General features: G+C 38.5%; 1 protein-coding gene across 3 annotated transcripts in view; it reads right to left on the reverse strand.

Moving 5' to 3' along the window:
• LOC145981862 (transmembrane protein 209) overlaps positions 1–21417 on the reverse strand; it is a 64923-nt gene that overhangs the window by 34483 nt on the left and 9023 nt on the right. For all 3 annotated transcript variants that reach the window (XM_083115315.1, XM_083115313.1, XM_083115314.1), the window contains exons 2-5: positions 14461–14562; positions 11215–11349; positions 6989–7164; positions 3588–3713 (exon numbers count right to left, since the gene is read on the reverse strand). In XM_083115315.1, coding sequence (XP_082971441.1) covers positions 3588–3713; positions 6989–7164; positions 11215–11349; positions 14461–14483 — 460 coding nt within the window. In that variant the 5' untranslated portion in view covers positions 14484–14562. The remainder of the gene's footprint in view (positions 1–3587; positions 3714–6988; positions 7165–11214; positions 11350–14460; positions 14563–21417) is intronic.

Below are 21417 nucleotides of genomic sequence, written 5' to 3' on the forward strand. Positions count from 1 at the left end.
AGCGATGAATTACAATGTCAGGAACTACAGATGGGGGACAATATAATACGAACACATGTGAAATTAGAGAAAATCTTTATTAATAGGGGGTTGGACCACCCTGTGAATGAAGTACACTTTGTATGCGACGCGGGATGGACGCATAGAGGTCATGCACAATGTTTAAGGGAATATGGAACCATTCTTCCTCTAGAGCAGTCACCAATTCCAAAAGTGTGGCTGGAGGCAGACTTCGAGCACGCAGTTTGGACTACAAATATCCCAACAAATGTTCTACAATGGTCAAGTCAGGGGCCATTCAAGATGTCATGTTCTTCGAACCATGTTTGGACAGACTCAGCAGCGTTGTAGTCTTGAAAAAGCAGCCGCTCCCCAGGAAATAAAGTCTGGACAAAAGGATGGAGATGATCCCCCAGAATGCTCCGATAGTGATTGGCATTGATCTTCCCATGCCATAATGGACCCACCTCCATGCTTCACAGTCGGCAAGAGGCTGTTAGGATGAAACGTATCTCGGGACGTTCCTCACACACAAAATAACGTGAATGTTGATTAATCAGACCAGATGACTTGTTGCCACTGCTGTGGGGACCAACTTCTGTGAGCTCTGCACCATTGGTGTCGCTTGACAGCATTACGTGATGTCACCAACGGCTTACGAATTGCCACTCTGCCATGAATGTTTGCAGCATGGAGTTCCCTTTTGACAGTTTTGATTGAAATGGGGTCCTGGAGATGCCTGTTCATTTCAGATGTTATCTTGGATAACGATTGTGCTTGTGCTTTCGAGCCACTATGCGCTTCAACTCCCTCCTATCCCGAGCAGCAAGCTTTGTCTTTCGTCCACTGTTGTGCTTTGAAGATGCCATCTTACCTTGTGTTGTGTACGCTGTCATAACGGCCGATACTGTACTCCTTGCACACCCCACAAGGTTTGCGGTTTCCATCACCAGCTGAACGTGCTCCAACAATCATGCCTCTTTGGAACTCAGTCAGGTCTGACATTGCAGCGTCTCTTGAGAGCGTACGATAGACGAATGGACCACCAATGACTGCTGTTGACAGACTAATACCTTCCCCCTCACGGCCACTAGGTGGCAGGCATCAGTGCCAGGTGGTGCTGCTGTACTGTCGGTGTGAAATGTGGCATATTTTTCACGGTGCTCGTATTATTTTGTCCCCCATCTGTATATGTGTGAATTTCATGTTTCATATTTTTATATTTTGAGGTTTATTGCATATTTCCCATTTAATATTTCTTGTATGTATTGTATTGCATTAAGAGCTGTCGTAGCTCAGTCGTTAGAGCATCTGACTACCATGTGAGAGACCTGGGTTTGATCCCCGGCGGGGAAGAACCGGGATCTTTTCCACCCAATCAAGTGGCTCCGACTCATACCCAGCATCACATAAAGTGGGTACCTGGAAGAAACTCTGAGGGTAAAGGTGGCCAGGGGCGTGATGCTGATCATATCACACCCACCTTCGTCCGTAATCAAGAAAGTGTGGGGCCCTAACTCCACACCCCCTATACGCCTTCATGGCATGGTGCAATGCACAAGGGAGAACTTTACTTTATTTTTTATGTATGTACTGCTTGCATTATAGAATTATTTCTCTTATATTTGACGGTTCTTACAAGCTTATAAAGATAATTCTTGATGTAACGTTTCAGTAGAAAACATGCTCCCGTCATCAAACATTTATTCACAGCTTGATTAATGTTAAACGTTATAACAATTAAATTTAACAAAAGTAAAACGAAGCAGTTATACTATGAATGTAATCAATAATGTTACACTGTTGAAACATGAGAACGTAATTGTGAAAGAAGCCATTTTTTAAAAATATTCTTATTTTAAATGAAGATGTTATCAAATTTTAAATATGCATCGCAAATAAAAAAAAAAAAGGTAAAGTGTTCCCCTGTGCTTAGCACCACGCCATGAACGCGTATAGGGGGTGTGGGGGTAACGCCCCACACTTTCTTGATTTGGTCGTGAGTGGGGGTAATGTGATCAGCATCTCGCCCCTGACAGCCTTTACCCCCCAGGGTTTCCCCCAGGTACCCATGTTATTTGACGCTGGGTGGGCGCCGGGGCCGCTTCCATCGTTAGAAAATTTCCCGGATTCGAACCGGCCGGGGATCGAACCCAGGACCTTTAGCATGGTAGTCAGACACGTTACCGACTGAGCCACCGCGGCAAATATCATCAGATAATTCAACTTCTTTCAACAAAGATTCTTGATCTCTTCTGTGGGATTAAATTGCAAATTTGTGAAAAAAAAAGAGTGAGTGAGAGACTCTCTAATCAGTCAACATTGCCATTCTCGTTATTTAATTCCTTCCAGGGTTCTTCTGCAATGAACAATGCCTCCCATACTGTATAAAGTCTTGCATTATTCTTTTCAAAACCATTCTCTTTTTAATCGTGCATTTTGCAAAACATTGCATCAAAAATTGTTTAAGTGATTATAAGAAGCGTAAACTACAAGAGAAATGAAACCAAGGTGTATATGAAGTATATATTTAATTCATAAAAGTAAAAAAATTACAAAGTGAAAAATTTCCTTCATACTCATAAGTAGAGCCCGGATTTATAAGCACAATCAAACAGTAAAATAAGCAAGTTAATAAGCACAAAAAATGAAAAAAATAAGCACCAAAATAAGCATAAACAAATACATGAAAATCTGAAAAAAAATAATTGTTTATTAGATCTATGATATGTAAAAATAATCGAGAACCACCGATATTAAATTCGGCACAGACATACATCCGTGACTCTATGCAATCCGCATAACGATAGTGTTTCTCGGGTTGTCTAACATTCAGGCTGTGTTGCGAATGGAATCCATAGTTTTCGTGACACTCCCTATGCGGTTCAACTCCAAGTTCATCACCTATCGGCATGGGGGATGAGAGGGGGTGAAAATAAAATGCCACAAATGACTTAGATTAGTGTCGTATCATATTTCGCATTTTGCAGTTCGTTTTTGCACCATTTCGTGACAAAATGTTCACCTTCTAAATTTGTCTGTGTTTTTATGCTTGTAATAACCGTAGACTACAAGAGAAATATTTCGAGACTGCAAGCAATACCACTGTTTATTTTATGAAAAATTATGAAGACTATCTTCCTCCACTATTGCAATGTAATACAAATTTTCTCTCGGTGCTACAGAACTTGAGCCGAATGATATTGTTTATGTGTCAGCTGAAGTAGAAAGAAGCTTCTCTCAGTACAAGGCTTTGCTGGCTGACAATAGGAAATCATTTCTATTTGAAAATTAACAGAAAGTACTAATTGTACATTGCAACTCAGGGCTCATAAAGTAAACTAAAAATAGTGTGTGAAAATATCTCAGCATATGTTACATATTGACGTTCGAAACAGTTCGGTTGTGAGGGCATATTTTTTAAATTATAGCGCATATTTTCTTTTAATTTTAGATCATATTTTAGTAATTTTTAGATCGTAAAAATCCTAACCCTATTGATAAAGAGAAAAAATCTCCACAGAATTCAAGTCATTGTAATACACTGTAAACTTACAGTTTATATGGCAACATTAACACATACATACCATCACTATGTGACATCATTGAAGAAGATAACCAACTCATCGACGACAAATTCATCGGTGTTTCACATGAATCCGAAAGACAAGTGGAGGTGTGCACTGGACTGACAGAAGACTTGAAGTGTGGACCTGAAATGGTAACAAAATAATTTTATAATTTATCATATTTTGTTATTTAATATATTTATTTCGCTGCAACAAAAAAAGCACACGCACAATTACAATGCTTAACGGGGAGAGGGACAATTTCCCCTAGCTCCGTCTCTCCGAGGCAGCTGGAAGCACTGTTGCCAACTTAACTCTTTTGAGGCCAGATCTGGCTCTTTCGTGCACTCGCTTGGCCGTGAACTGTGGCACCCGCCCCACTATGCATCACTAGCCGCGAACATAGACCAACTTTTGGCATGCGTATACATTTTGCACGTGACGTGATATTATTATATTGGCTGCGTCGTCTCACACCCCTCTTACCTCCCCAGCTATTTTAATATAGCGCCTTGACTGAGGTGAAGATGGCAATATTGTTATCCGGTAATCCTTTATTTTCGATTCACACAACCATCGGTCGATTTTTAAGATGGGTGATGCCGTCAAATCTAGAAGGTGAAAACTAAGAATAGATTGTCATCACTTTAAAGTTACCGGTAATAGCAGCGCCCCCTCCCCACCCTCTTGACAACTAAAATTACCATGGGAGGCACTTTATCCAGCCTTCGTAAATGTAGCTCCTTGAATGTCAACTGTACATTTGCTAAGATAAAAACATTACACAGGAAAATGTATTGATGTTTTAAGTCCACTTTAAGTAAGGCTAATCGGGACTGGACCTACACTTTAAAGTAGGATCTAAACCACTATGTGCCTCTACCGGGTATTGAACCTGGGCCCCCCTGATTACAAAGCGACAATGCTACCGTTGCGCCACCGGAGTGGCTAGACAGGAAAATGTAAAGGTGCATTCCACAAAAAGTGGGCCTACTCCATGTAAATTACAGAATGATTCATTGTTGTTTTGAATTGCGTTAGGGATTAAATGTTTGTGAATGCATATAATTTGCACATTTCACCAACTAAAATCATTACCATCTGTAGCGTACAGACAAATAAAGTCAAATTTTGCTTTTAAGGTGTCACACACATAATATATTTTCTTTCGTTAATGCTTTCCATGCATTCAGGCTAATCAACAGGGGCAAAAAAGTGTTTATTATTTTGATTTAATTATACATGTGATACAGAAAAGACACAAACATTAAAAAACACATACTGCTCTCGTTATTTAAATAAAGATAATGAAGATTTCCACAAGTCAAGTCAAAATATTAAACAAAGAAATAAAATAATAATGGAATTTCAAAATTCAGGTGCCAGGTAAAAATTTCCAGACACCAACAAGTACTTCATAACTTGATGAAACCAGTTCATTATGAATATTTTAATCCAATTGCATGTCTAGAACCTTACGCTTTATGTGGGAGTGTCACACACCTAATGCTGGAATGCCCCAGAATCTGGGAAAATATTTTATAGCATTTTGTTCGACTGGGACCATGAACAGTGAATCCCTGATTTTACATTTTCCCGCATTATACATTCAATCTTGAAGGTCGTAACATAGAAAAATGTTATAAAATTTTCTTCAATTTTACATTTTCCCTCGTTAGGGCATCTGACTACCATGCGAGAGACCAGAGTTCGATCCCCGGCGGGGTAGAACCGAGAATATTTCCACCTGTTCAAGCAGCTCCGGCACCAACCCAGCGTCATATAAAGTGGGTACCTGGAGGAAACTCTGGGGGGTAAAGGCAGCCAGGGTCGTGGTGCTGATCACACACCCCCCCTTTGGACGTGATCAAGAATGTGTGGAGCCCTTAACCCCACACCCCCTATACATCTTTTTTTTACAGTGTTTAAGTTTTTTCAGCTTCGTCCCCTAAAAAAAGTAAAAATCGAGGTTTCATTGTTTATAAGTAGGGACATTGAATTTTCGCGATGCGCGAAATCGCGAAATGTGAAAAAAAGATGCAATTTTGAACATTCTGCATGTAACTACACCCCCAATGATGAAATATGGATGAGTTTTTTTTTTTCGCGAAGTAATGCGAAATGTGTGCTTTTCCACGAAATGAACGCTTTTTCGCGAATAACCGTGAAATATCAATAAATTAAGTAGAAAACACGCAAAAACCGGCAATCGAGGTTGTGCGCGCAAACTGTCGATTTGTAACGAAACGTTTGCCTAAAGTTTACTACCACTTGCAGCTGAAGAACGTTTTATCTTCGATCACATCAGGAAGACGCTGAAAATATGGATTTCCCATGCACATAATCTCAGTTCGAAAACTTCGCTCCCTGTTAAGCTGCATTCCGTTCTTCCCCCGAATGTCTACTCAACTTCCAGTTTCATTGAACTTGCTAGCTGTAGCAGCCATAAGATTAGTCTGTTCCCGCACATCAAGGGAAACAATGGTGTCATTTGTGTTCAGTCATGAATGAATTTTGTTTATCATCATGTGATTTTCAACATGTGTTTGCGTATGTGCAGTAGTGATTATTTTATTTGTTGGACAGCAAGGATATCCTTTAAATACATACAATGAATAAATCACTTGAGTTATGCAATTTATAAATAAAGCGATTTTGTGTTGATGTTTTCTAGTTGGTTGGACAGCTAAGTACTTGTGTATGTGTACAGTATATAAAAATGAAGTAGTTTATTAATTTATAGCTCTTTTGTATGTTGTTTCCTCTCATGATGAAACAGTGTATGCAATTTTTTTTTCCACCGCTGGTATAACATTTTATTTACCTCTCTCCTCAGTTTTTATTTACCATAAATTTGTCTCCATATTTATAATGCAGATAAACATAAAATACGTTAGCATCTAATAGGGATGGGCCAATATGAAATTTTGGCCGATACCGATAAAGTAATGATATAAAATTTACTGATACTGATAACCGATATTCTACCGATCCGATATAAAATTAGACATGGTCCTTGAAAGAACATGAAAGGTTCATTGACCTCCTTAATAAATGTGCGTTTCAAGATGACTGTAGTGAAAGAGAAGTTGCATATTTAGAAATTTACTTTTTTAGAAAGTAGGGCATGGAGATTATCCAAAAATATAACAACAAAATGGCAGAATTTTGCACTAAATTATCATATTTATCGATATATCGGATCGGTAAAAGAATAGGTAATTTTACTGATACACCGATATCGGCCGATACCGATAGAGAAGCGATTAATCGGTCCCACCCCTAGTATCTATAAATAGATCCACTAAAGAAAACTAGAATATACTAACAAAGCTAGAGTAACTCAAAAAGTACACACTTGTCTAAACAGGACTTTAATTACTTAGTAATCCAAAGGTTAATCCACATAAAGTACTCACCTTCGTCAGCCACGCCCATTAGCCGCATCTGGTTTGGTGTCAGTTCAACAGGAGAAAGGAAAACTACATTCCTCACGTACCGAGCTATATGGTACACTGTATTAAGGGCCAGAACCACGGCTACAAACACTTCACCACAGTAAAAGTAGTGGCTCTGGTATGGGCATTTGTAGGAGCTGAAGTAAAAGAAGAAAAGGCATAATTACTAGGGACATCCATATTTCGGGTTTGACGAAAACAAGAAATGTGAAATAACACACCGTAATGTTTATTTTTTATATTTTGAAAGGTGTGAGGTGCATTTTGTTATAACTTGACAAGTTTAAAAACAAGACGCTGCAAATAGCTGTTGCGCAGCTCACACCATATTTCCGCACTCCATTCTCCGAAGCGTCGTTGGTTCGCAGTGTTGCAACCTGGAGGGAGCGGAATGGTCTGAGGATTTTGAACAAAATTTGTATTCGCTTTTTCCTGGGCTGTTTTCTACCTGCCGGAGTACAGAACTTCAGCTCACCTTTCCCCAACGACTCTTTTCCTTCTTTTAAAACGTGAACTCCCCGATGGCGCAGTGCTAGCGTCATTGCCTTGTAATCAAGGGAACACGTGTTCGATTCCGGGCGGAGGCACATAGTGGTTCAGATCCCACTTTAAACTGTACATCCAGTCCCAATTAGCCTTACTGTGCATAAAGTGAACTTAAAACAACAAATCAATCCAATCCAATTCTTTTAAAACTTGAGAAACCATCCATTTAGATACTCCCGTGGCGGCGCTTGTGGACTCAACAACATTATACTTAAGTTTATGTAACTCCTTCTGATTTTGCAAATATTTTGCAACATTGTAAACAATTTCTCTGGCCTGTCCTCTAAGGGGCTTTCCAGAGCAGATTGTGGATTTCGTTGGACCCGGCATGATTTGATTTTGGCATTTCAAAGAGCAAGAACATTTCAGTGCTTTAAAAAAGAACACAGGCAAGCGTGTTATCAGATTGCCTTCTCGTAGCGATTGTTGTACGATAAACAAAATAACCCCCACCCCACTCGGCTTTCCAGTAGTTTCTCTTCGTTATAAACATTAACGCGCGTGCGTAATACTACAGTTTACGATCCGCGCACAGCACGAATTTTCAAAGACCGGATTAAATCAAATGAACCACTGATAAACTGATATGAGCTGGCATCGTCAATCCACACAGTAAAAATAGTTTGTCTTACTTGTTTTAGCTTAATTTTGCTGAGTTGGCACCACTCATAGTCTCAAGGCCAGACCAGTACGTAGAAGAGTGGTGGGGAGGATGACGTAATTGGTAGTGCTCCGCAGCGATCTGCGCATATCAAGACTTAACTTGTCAGGCTATACAATGTTTTGTCAAGAAGTGATGCGAAATGAATTGCAAAATGCGAAATAAACTCTTAAACACTAAAGTTAGGGTTTATTTACCGATGCGACACCTTCTGAGGTCTGAATTATTCTGCGAATTATGCAAATCATGGAAAAGTGATTAATTCTGCTGTAAACATTTGAGAAGCAAAATGGACTCATTTGCATAGGAACAAACTTAATACTCTGATAACTACATAAATGTGTTATTAAAAGTGATGTTAATGTACTGTAATAAGTAGGTGTCCCTAGTGTCTGAAGACGAGGCCCAACATAATATATGTTCATTTTGAGTCATTGTAGGCCAGAAAAAGGTGGGGTTTATTTGTCCTTTTTTGGCCTTTTTCGGTGTTTTTTGGCTTATTGGTCCTTTTTTAGCCTTTTTTTAGTTCTTAACGGCTTTTTTCTTGCAACTTCACCTTCTTTCGACTACGTTTTTACTTCCCATTCTCAATTCGAATCATCATCAGTTCATCACCTCTTAAACATCCTTTCTGTAGGGAGAAATAAATATATTTCCACCGATCCCTGAAACGAGAGAAAAACATTTTTGAACGACTGAAGCAGGTAAGGTACAAGGTCCTTTAACTGTAACTTGTCTGGAAGGTCACGCTGTAAGTGGCAACTTTCTCTTGTCTTGAAGGTTTCAGCACGGTGTATACGACCAGACAGCACACGCCTGCAAAGATCTCAAGGTGCCGCGCAGAGGAAGGGGGTGGGGAGGTTAAAACTGAAGTTATTAATTAATTTGGATCACATTTATATGTCCTTTTTTTTAGTTTTTAGGTCCTTTTTTTGATATTTTTAGGTCTTTTTTTTGGCAATTTATAGGTCTTCAACTTCCAAGCCCTAGGAATGAGAATAGTTTTTAAATCAAATTTAGGGTTCTGTTCACCATTTTAACACCAATATGCCATTTTATATCCTGCTTTTGATCACGAAATGTACTCACTTTTTGTACCGATATATTTACCTTATATTCACCATAAATATTGCTCTAATAATTACCATATTCAAAATTAACATTTCTTACTACCACATGAATCGTTCCACAGATTGTTATCCCAATGAAGTTAACTATTATCTTGCTTGTGGCCCAATCAATGTAGTACAGTATGTATCAAGCAAAGCCTTAAGAAGGATAGTAAAATCTATTTTGCATTGTTTCAAAAACTGTCTGGCTACAAGTAGTCACAGAGAACTGATAATCTACAGATGCATCCACCTGGTCAATGCTTTTGGTAGGCTTGTCAATAAAAATGATTGAAATGTAACAAATTTTTGGTTTTATACAAAGGCTATCGCAGAGAAGGTGAGACAAATTTTTCCTGGCTTGGCAACACTGCCTATGGTTTCGGCACTAGTTGCGTCATGTAGGATGACTCATTCTGTTTCCGTAGCAAGTTGTCACATGTTGCGAAACGACGTTAGTGAGCAGCTGTGTTGATTTATGTGGAACGTGTTTCGTTTACCTCTCTAGGTTTGTGTGTATAACATTGCTTTTCGCGATGAGTATTCAAGATGAACGGCGACATGCCATAAAATTTTGTTGGCGTTTAGGGGAAAGTGCTGCGGAAACATATGCAATGTTTCAACAGGCATATGCCGATCAAAACAGACTGAGTAGAGCCACAGTGTACCGATGGCTCAAGTTGTTCGAAGATGGGCGTGAATCAGGCGCTTTGCTTCTGCATCCTGGACAAAGACCATCCGTGATTAACGAGACGCTAGTGAATACGGTTCAAGCAATTATTCGTGATCATAGGCATCTGCTTAGGTGTCAATGGTGCCAATTTGAAAAAGGTACGTCTACTTGATATGACTGATACTGAATAAAAATTTTGTGGTTTGTAATTTTTTTGTTTCATTTTAATGATTCTTGGAGGGGTCCATGTACATGTTTGTTTTTTAACTGCTACGGAGCCACGACTTTTTGACCTATTGCGCTCACTTTGGTCTCAATCGGCAGCTAATGAACCAAATTTTCACCCTAGTACATTTGCTAGCCAATGGAGGTCGTTGCTTTCCTATACAGGAATTAGGCTCACCTTCTCTGTGACAGACTTTGTACATGGTGAGCCAAAAGAAATAGATGAAACACTCCATAAATCAAACACTGTTTTATCAGGAAGTATTCGGTGCCGTTTCATAAAGAAAGTCTCCAAGTTTACGACCTCCACTTTTTGTTTGTTCTCGTGACATCAGTTTCACATGTCAGTCAAGCAATATGGCCGGTAGCCAGGTAGAAAAAGCATTGTGTGCTTGAATTGGAGCACGGTATGGCAAACAACCAGCTGCAAGGCAGCCCATCTATGACTAACAACCAGCCGCAAGGCAGCCCATCTATGACTAACAACCAGCCGCAAGGCAGCCCATCTATGACTAACAACCAGCCACAAGGCAGCCCATCTATGACTGGAGCAAGAGATTTGAGGAAACTGGTCGTCTATGCAAGGGAAAAAAGTAGTGTTTGGGGAGAACTGAACTATTATCGCATTGATGTCAGTCATATTACAAAAGGGCCACACGTAGAACTTAGCCATGTAAATTTCAGGACTTTCTCTTCCAACCATGTAAGTATTTCAGCCATGTTACTCTTGTTTCTGCAAAACTTTGAAACAATCTATTTCTTTTAGGTTACCCTGTATATCAAGAAATAAAAACAAATTGAAATTATGAAACTAACATGCCTCGTAATACCGACAAACCAGTTAATTCTATGCCATTCATAAACTCAAAGTTTTGTTGACGCAACAAGTTAGATGTTCCAACGCAAAATGAATACTTGGGAACTTATTTCAACTACAAAAAAAAGTAAAACCTTAAAGTATTCTTTTACTTACATGTCATAAAAAACTATAGAAAAAATTACTGCATTTACTGCTCCCCAAAATAAGCTTTTATTTGCCTTCTGGATTTCATATTTCATTTGCACTGTTTTGTTGACAACAGGAGTGCTTGATAATGGTGTCATCGGCCTGTAAGAAAAAAATTGAATGCTTGATTATACCACAAACTTTACGAATTTAACAGTGGTGTATTCTCCCATGTTACTGGTTTACCACTGTTAAATGAACTTTTTACACATATATAGAAATTGTTGGACATCTGTTATTGTTATTGGATGTACAGGGTCCGGCAGAGGAGTTAAGACGGTTTTGAAATGTGAATAACACACTTAATTTATTAAAAATTACAGAAATATATTACTACAGAAATACAGGTTATTGTATGCCATTTTTATTTACCACGAGAGTTCGTGTAAAAAAAAAAAATGATGCCTTCAATTTACTTCTATACACATTTCGAAGGCCTTTTTCCTTTTCTTTTAAATGACCTAGGTAAGATCTTGAGTCAGCGCTTTGTCCGTTTGAACAATTGAAATAAATTCAAATCAACAATCGGCGATCCGGTGAGAAGTTGGTGGCCTGCTTAACTGTTTGTCAGCCAAGTAAGCATGGAGCCCTGGAATGTGCAACATCGAGCGTTTGTTGTGGAGGGATTCTTCAAGACTGGAGAATCTGTATTGAAAACGCAGCGTCTTTTTCGACGTCATTTTCATGTGGCACGCCATGGGCGTGTACCAAGCCACAACACTATCCTCAGGTGGGTACAGAATTTCAGATTGACAGCATCAGCTATGAATAGGTCACTACCTGGCCGTGTTCGAACTGGTAAGGACACCAGAAAACATAAGACGAGTAAGGGAAGCTATCCTTAGGAGCCCAAGAAGGTCTGCCAGCCAGCAAGCTGTAGCGTTGGGGATTTCAGATCGCTCTGTACGACGAATGTTACATCTGGATCTAAAATTTCACCCTTACAAGATTATGCTTGTGCAGGGGCTGCATGATGATGACTTTGTCAATCGTAAAAGATTTGCTGAACGGATGCTCCAAATGTCCGAGGAAACAATTATTCTTATGAGTGACAAGGCACATTTCCATTTAAATGGATCTGTAAACAAGCAAAACTTTAGATATTGGTCAAACGAAAACCCGCAGGAGCTTCATGAACGGCCGCTTCACAGTTCACAAGTGACGGTATGGTGTGGTGTAGCTGCATTTGGTGTTATCGGCCCGTATTTCTTCGAAGATGAAGATGGGGATTGTGTGACGGTGAACTCCGAACGCTATATTGCAATGATGAATACTTGTCAGGGAGCGAGCCCCGTTCCGATTTGTATCCAAAACTTTCGGTGGTTGGGTAGGTGAATTTCAAAGGACACTCACCTTATGTAAACTACATGTTTAATGACAGACACATAAGTTTACATACATTACACATTCCCTGTCACACAGATGACAAGAGATAAAACTGTAGACACGAAACGACGTCCTGCAGCCATACTTGCTGCGCACTCGAAGACAAGTGTTGCCAACACCTACTTGGCAAATATAAAGAACAATGTCTTGGCCGCCATGTTGGATCCAAGTACATTGTGGGGGCCAACAATACTTTTGTTTTACCAGAACTTCGTCGGCTTCGGCGTAGGATAAATCAGCAAGACATATGGTTCCAACAAGATGGAGCAACGGTTCACACATCTAGATCCTCTATAGCTGTTGTTCGTCAACTTTTTCCAGGACATGTCATTTCCCGGTTTGGTGACATACCCTGGCCTCCTCGGTCACCAGACCTTACAATCTGTGATTTTTTTCTGTGGGGATTCCTCAAATCCAAAGTGTATGTGAATAAACCTTGCACATTAGACGAGCTGAAGCTTGCAATTAGAGATGAAATTGCAAACATTGATGGTGAAATATTGCAATGTGCCGTCCGCAACTTCTGGGAGAGGCTTCGAATGTGTGCACATAAATGGAAGTCACTTGAAGGACATAATTTTTAAGTCATAAAGAATTGCCATGGCAATTGGCATACAATAACTTAAAATGGCATACAATAACCTGTATTTCTGTAGTAATACATTTCTGTACCTTTCAAAATTAGGTGTGTTATTCACATTTCAAAACCGTCTAACTCCTCTGCCGGACCCTGTACAAGGTTGTATCACAAAGTAAGGTGAATTTGTCTGTAAAACCCAGAGTTTTTTGTGTAGCTAATTAAATTTTTTGTGTGTCAGATACCAAGGGGATGCTTTGACACTGTTTTTTAATTGTCATAGATGATGGTGGTGCTCAGAATTTATCAATACTTTAAAGCATATTCGCATTAAAAAATATTCAAATAAAGTATGTGGAGATTTTTTATATTCGTGCAGTAGAAAATGTCGTCACTGGCCATTTTTTATTCTGTAATTCCAAGTAAAAACTTCCAGCGACAACGTTGTGGAGAAAATAATGAAATTATTTTTTATAACCACTCAAAGGTTCCCAGAAATATTACTTCCATGCATTTGGAGTTTCTTTTTAACCCGAACTGCGTGCGAAGTAAGGAGACGTTGTCTGGCCATCTTGAGCTGACTCACTGCAGCATTCCGGCTAATCACCACTAACTTTTCGAGTTGTTATTTTATTTCCAGTCAGTAAAAATATTAACTTCATGCAGTTTGTTATAATATTACTTAAATTTAATAATTGACAATTATTTCCAATGCTGCTGTTGTGAGCAAAATTAGTGCTGTCGCAAATACACGTTGTTTTTGTTTACATTACTGTCGACATTAATACTTTCAGTTTCCAAAGTACACATAAATTCATAGACACCATATTAACCTTTGAAAGGCTTTCCAACACGTGACAAAATATGGGGCTTCAAGATAGAAATATGACATGCCTTGCTTGAGTCATTGACGTCTTATCAGTTCAAGTGGGCCATAACTCATTTGTTTGTGTGGGTTGCAACTTGAATCTAACCTATGTGCCAGGTTCCCCTTACTTGAGTGAGAGATCTGCTTTGGTCTGTTTAGACTTTTTTCCTCTCTCGAAAAAGTGTTTTCAGTTGTGTTTCGCACATAGTAAATATGAACGTACACTTATTTAGTTCCACAAAGCATGAAATATCACAAGAATTATCCTGTGATATTCAGGCAGTGTGCACAAATTGATTGTCTAGTCCACCACTCCAACATTAAATGAAAGAGACTATCTACTGTAAAAATAATAACATTAAAGGAAGGATAATGTATTCACCTGCTTTGGCGTAATGTCCACATTTTGATGTCTATCTATAATATTCCTATCTCCTAGTCGAAGTCAATGGCAGATGAACATTTAAAATCCAATTTCTTTCTCCTGGAAAGAAAGAACACTGTAATTATGGTATCATATCCAGCAATGCCATAACTACAGAGCATTCCCTGACATTTGATACGAGACTCCGCAGCAAGCGGCCCGGCGTCAGCGCTTGTCTTTCCTGGTGAACAGGGTTCGTGACAGTTGCACGCTACAGTCTGTTATTTTCGCTCTCTTTCCCTTTCTGTTGACGTTGCAGACTGACGCCAGTATAATCCTCCCTCGGAAGTTGAGTTGCGTCGTGTCCGTGTGCTGAAGATTGTGGCTTAATATGGCACCACAAAAGTTTACATTACAACAAAGGATTTATCTTGTCGAGTGTTACTTCGGAAAGAGGAATTGTGGAGAAGTGCGTGCAATGAATTTCCTGGTGTTCCCATTCCACATAGAACCACTATATTAAACCTCGTAAAAAAAGTTTAAGAGTAACAGGGTCAGTTCTGAATAAAAGTGGAAAGAAAAATGGGGAAATAAAGTATACAAGGACAATCCGTACACCATCCGTGAGTTAAAAGAGAGTACTCTATGAGAAATCGGGAGAATTACAGTAGACGAACTTGCAAGATGCCAGGAATGTGTTGCAGCAGAGGGACATCATTTTCAACACCTTCTGTAGTCAAGGTTAGTACACAATATGAAAACTATAATTTTAATAGCCGACTCTGGTGACTGTCGCGGACCCCGTTCACCGGGAAAGACAAGCGCTGAAGTCAGGCTGCTGGCCGCAGTGTCTCATAGCAAATGTCAGGGAATGCTCTTTAGTTTTTAGTCAGCCTGACATGTTATGTATATCAGTCCGCACTCACTCACTCCTGCTTGCATACTTCAGGATCACTAGAGAAAGTAAGTTATCTTGTCTTCTGTTCCCAAAATAATTAGTCCAAAAATTATAAAATATATGGTCCAATTGTTTTATTGCAATTTCAACATGCTACGAATGCAATTTATTTTTCTTAACACATACTTTGCAGTTTTAGCGATTACTTAAGATTTTGTTCAATATATGCTTTCAGAGTTAGGTTCAGCAGGCCAGGTTTGGTTCTCTTAGCATTAAAATAAAGTTCCTAAATGTCTTCTACTAAGGTTCCGATTTACTTCTACATTCATCCCCACTAGTCTATGATATTAGCTGTCACTCGTCAATGGAAAATACATTGTCCACGGGAAGCATGCATGCTTGCGAAAGGTAATTTTTAAGTTGTTTTTTCAACATAAATATTTTTTTTTGAAATCCAAACAGTGCACATTACTTTGAAGAAGAAGAACATTTATGATAATTAGTAATGAGTTGTTGAAAAACTACAAACTGTAACAGTTTCAACGGATTTCTTCATTTTTACAGAAGAAACTACTTAAGCGAATCACTTTCAGTAGCATTGTTGAAGTGTCTGAATGTATTTTCTGTCATCGTTTTATCTTTATCAGCCATAAATCATGTTTTTATGTATAAAATATCGTTGCTTCCATGTACTTTCTCTACCTCAACCGGATGTTCCGTGCGTTTGATAACGTAACCCCCTGTCACTGTTTCCAACCATCCCGTCTTTTTCCAAAAAGATTACGTGACCACAAATTTTATCTACTCTTGCCTAACCTAACCGTGAATGGTTTGCGGATCTACCCGTGCTAGGTTCTACGTATTAGCATAATTTAAAACCCGGGAAAAAATAGAAAATTAATACGGAAGTAGGTATTTTTTTTGTTTACAAGGTTCGAAACACTGCATACCCACTCGAAATCGACAAAACACAAGCACAACGTGCGATGATCCAGAACGCTCGCCCCATATTGTGTGTCACGCAAGCGAAAAAAGGAAGAACAATAATTACTCGTAACATGAAAAATTGAAGTTATCTTCATCAGAAATTCGTAATTACACCTTATACAGTCCGGCCAAGGAGGACGAAACTACCTGCAAAGGACAATTCCAAACGCAAGAGGGGAAGCAGGGAGAAGCACTCGCCGAACTAACCTGTGGTATTTTGCTTGTGTGGGTTTGCTTGTTGTGTTTATTAAAACTTTCTGTGTTGTGTTTGTGATGGCTCTTACAATTGGCAACAAACAATTTCGAAGTGGAATGAGGAAAATTGGGACGTTTTGGCCCATGTTGCACATTCTACAAAACACCCTCGTTTTGCTAGAAAATGTCACAAGCCATTCAGTTACTACATTTATACTCATAATACTATGTACAACAATATTAAATACTATCTGATTAATGTTGTGTACATTTGTGCTAATTATAATATTTTGCATTCCTAGTGCACAGCGTTGTTGAGTTTACATACCTAACAAAATGTTCAGCCCAAAAGCCCTATGACACCGTGCTCCATTTGTAGTCCTTATCCTCTTTTGCAGTGTCCCATCGCACAAGTGGCACAAATGGCTGGCTTCTATTCGACACGCAGCATGGCTAGGCACGTCTCTCGCTGACGAGGAAAGAGATGTAGAGACAGCAAAAACTGGTTGTGTGCCGTTTCGTTCCTGGCGATCGAGAGAGTCGGACTGTGTGCCGAGATTTACAGCAAGCCGGCTAGTTTAGAATCTGCCGCTAGAGGCAGCACATGGGGAGCTATCAGGGGCGACGCCATCTGATGGCCGAAAATTGAACCCTTGAGCATTATTATCATTCAATTTTCTTTTATGGAAGGTTTACGATTGTAAAGTATTCGAAAACGTTACAACTAAGAAGATCAATTTAATTGAATGACCTAAAATAAAGCTACTGCTTTACAAACAAGTTTATCTACTAATGTGACGATATGAATACTTTCCTGATATGTTCGGTTTGCTGATATAGTATATGACTGGCTTACCTTACCCGTACATAATTCGTAAACATCTCTGTATGTATTTTGGTGGCGATATTACTACATTGAAACTTCATTGCTGTTTCTACAGCAGACGATTTTCAAGGAACCCGCTTCCTGTCCAAAGCTCCGTCACCCCTATTTAGCCACTGAACGCATCCTTTTGGCGCATGCGCACTTCCGTCCATGGTCTCGGCTAAGGCAGCCAAACAGTAGAATGTTCCGCAATGCACAATAAGTAAATAGCAATGTTAAAAAGGACGAAATAAATTAGTTATAAGTGTTTTGACTAGATCAAGCTAGTAATTTACAAACTCAAATAGCAGAGCCATGTTGCATTTCAAATTAAAGCTCCTTACATACAGAAGACCTCAATTTGAGTTCCTAGGTAAAGTAGCTTTTGATTTACAGCTGTTGAAAGATTTCAAAATGTTATCAATTTTTTGTCAATTTTTCAACATTTGAAAGTAAATAGCTCAAAGAGCTAAAATTTTAGATTTTTTCTACTTTACTTTATGTAAAAAATTATCAATTTCTGAGATGTCAAGGTTCAGACTATGGGTTGACTTGACATGGAATAGTCCATATTTGAGTACATAAGAAGGGAAAAATTGTTCTTCAGACAACATGCAGTAAGTAATCCCTACAACTCTGAAATATGGGGAAGGAGACATAAATAGAAATTGAACCATGTACCCAAAACCTGACACAACTAACCTACCAACGAAAGCATTTAGGGGCATGATACCCCTTCACAATTCACATCACATGACACAGTACGAATCCAAGACGACAGTCAAACTAATATGCACATAGAGAGTATAGAGTAGGAAAAAAATCATTCTCCAGGAAACATGCACCAAATGATCACTAAGCTTCTGAAATTTGTGTTAACAGACAAAAATAGGTATTGAACCTGTAAAAATGTACAGAATGACTTTTTTCCAACAGGTGAAGCTAGCTTTTGATCTATATTCACCAGATATTAAACTGCATGTGCATGATCTACAACCTGGCCTAGCCTGTTACACGGATGTGAGTATTCTTTAGTTGTTGATGTGTATGAAGCTTACGACGGTAACTGTCTGATATCGCCCGAACGAATTTCTTCAAATTTACAGGAGAAACTACTTACTGAAATCACTTTCTGTATCATTGTCGAGGTTCATCGAGGTATTTTCTTTCGCTGAAACTGAAAACTTCACCATAGAATGCTGCAGAACAATAAATAATCAGTTGTTACGTAAGGAACTTGCATCTTCTGTAACATTAGGCCCTTGTTTCCATTAAGTACGTGCAAATGGCACAAGCTTCGAAAGTCACGCGGTTTCAGCCTTCCAAACGTGCCTTCTTTTTTTAACTATGCTAACGTAACCTTGCCGGAAATGGTCCGTGGGGCTATCGTGAATGGTTTTTGGGCTATCCGTCAATGGTTTATGATGACATAATAAACACGAAAGTAGGTATTTTTCGGTTAAGAACATTGAAACACTGCATACCCACTCCAAACCGACAAAACACAAGCACAACATATTGTCTGTTACCCAAGCATAACAAGGAAGACAAATAATGACTTGTAATATGAAAAGTTGACACTATTTTATGGGAAAAGGCATAACTTCACCTTAAAGAATCTTCCGCAATGCAGAATATGTAAGTATCAATTCTAAAATTAAGGAAATAAACGAGCTAGAGGTGTTCGGGCCTTATCAGACAAGTACCGCTTACGACTAGACTGCACAATCAACCCTTGTGTTTTACCGTTTGAAAGTTAAAAAAATATTGTGCGCTAATAGTACGTATTCAACACTTTGAATTACCTCTGTGCATTTCTCAATTTGAAGTTACATTTCTATAAAATAATAATAAAAAAAATACTACTTTACTTGCCATAGCTGGTTTCCTTGAACCTAATCCATGTTGTAAACATACAGTATTGCCAAGCCGAACTTTGGTTTTCAACGGGAATATATATGCGAATTTCCACTAGAATTCAACTTTTTTAAAATCATATTTTCATTCGTATTTTTTTTTCATGTTTTTATTGAAAGGGACTCTATAGAAAAATGCGGGTAGTCGGAGCGTAGCGGAGCGGAGGTGAAGCTGCGGTAGCGCTAGGTCAATTACCGCAGGGGCGGAGCCTGGAATCGGGAGACAATTAATACTACTTTTTTTCCACTTTTTCCACTTAGACTCCAAATTATCTTGGGAGTCGCAAACAAATCACCTATGTTCCAAACTTGCCAGGGTGGTATTTCTACTTAAAAAGCTTAGAACATGCATTAGTAAGGATTTGTTGCTGCAAACTTATTATGCATATTTTCATAGCCTTCTGACTTATGGAATTCTCTTGTGGGGAAACTCATCTGGTGCTGGGGATGTATTTATCTGGCAGAAAAAAGCTTTACGAAGCATGGCAGGAGTCTTTGATCAGTCTGTTTCCTGTAAAAATCTCTTTAAAGAACTAAAAATAATGACTGTGCCAAGCTCATATATATTTACCTGTCTAGTGTATACAAAAGAAAATGTACATAATTATAACGCACGCAAGACACACTGTGCACAGACACAATACAAGATTCTGTTACAAGCTCGACACACCATCAATCAGATTCACGGCCGTAGGCAGGAAAAATTTTCGGGAGGGGTTCATTCATAATTGTTCCCATGGGCGTCGCCAGAAATTTGAATAATAGAAATAATAACAATAATTGTACAATAATAATGAAAATTTCATAATAATAAAACAATTTGATTCCATAATAATACTAATAATAATTATTATTATATTATTGTTATATCCTTGAGGGGGCTTACTCAATCCAGCAGATGAGTGAATATCCAGCACAAGTTTCTTTTTGTTCTTTTACGTTTCATACAGTGTGTACTTGAGACTGTCCTATTCTCAAACTGTCATGTTCAAATTTAATATTATTTATGTTATTGATGTTGTTTTTAACTTATGCATGTTTATTTTATATATATTGTTATAATCATCTTATCACGCTGTATAAAATACAAGAAATGAAATTGATGTAACCATAGCAACGAGAAATAATAAGTACTAAAAATGGTGATGGAAGTTGTGAGATTTTCTGCGCCTGTATTGTATTTATTTTAAATATAACGGTTATCGTTAATTACGCAATTTTATTTGCATTGATAATCGTTCTGCAAGTTTAAGCGCAGCGACGGTTATCAAGAGTGGCGACCCAGAAGCCAGGATTGTTCAAATAGTGTGCAATCTTCTGAAAGTGGTAAGAATGTCTGTTGTAATGGAACAGAATTTTTGTCATATGCTGAATTAAGACTTACGTCACAATCTTCAGTGAGTATAACGTAACTTCTTAAGTGAATCGTCATATGTGTGAAGATCACAATGGCTGATAAGTTAAAACAAAGTAAATCTAAATCGTCGCGTAAAGAAACAAACATTCAGGCTAATACAATGACTACTTACTTTGATGCTTGTAATCCCGTAGTCGCTTCCAGTAATGCGAATACTACAGAACATGATGTTTGTTCTACAAAACCTGATAAATTATCTTGTTGTAATGATCCTGACAATGATTTGAGGTATGTTCAGTGTACACAGTGCTCCTCATGGCATCATATATCTTGTCTCAAACTTACAGTCACTCACTGGACAATTTATTCGACTACACTAGAAAATTATTATTGTAAAGATTGCAAACCAGATTATGATCCTTTTAGTTTGCCAGCTTATCTAGAAACTCTTAACCCGAATTTTGGTGATTTGTTAAGTACTGTTAAAAGTATTCAATTGCTTATGGTCGCTTCTAACGAAGACCTCAAGACGAAACTAGAACAGTCTATGAAATCGCAGTTAGAACAGTCTAATGCTGAAATGAAATCGCAGTTAGAACAGTCTAATGCTGAAATGAAATCTCAGTTAGAAAATTCTATGAAATCACAGTTAGAACAGTCTAATGCTGAAATGAAATTGCAGTTAGAACAGTCTAATGAAGAACTAAAAACCCGAATGGATCTTGCTAACCAAGATATGAAATTACAGTTACAGCAA

The sequence above is a fragment of the Lepisma saccharinum genome, chromosome 30 (assembly GCF_977018435.1).
Source record: "Lepisma saccharinum chromosome 30, izLepSacc3.1, whole genome shotgun sequence".
Classification (NCBI taxonomy): domain Eukaryota; kingdom Metazoa; phylum Arthropoda; class Insecta; order Zygentoma; family Lepismatidae; genus Lepisma; species Lepisma saccharinum.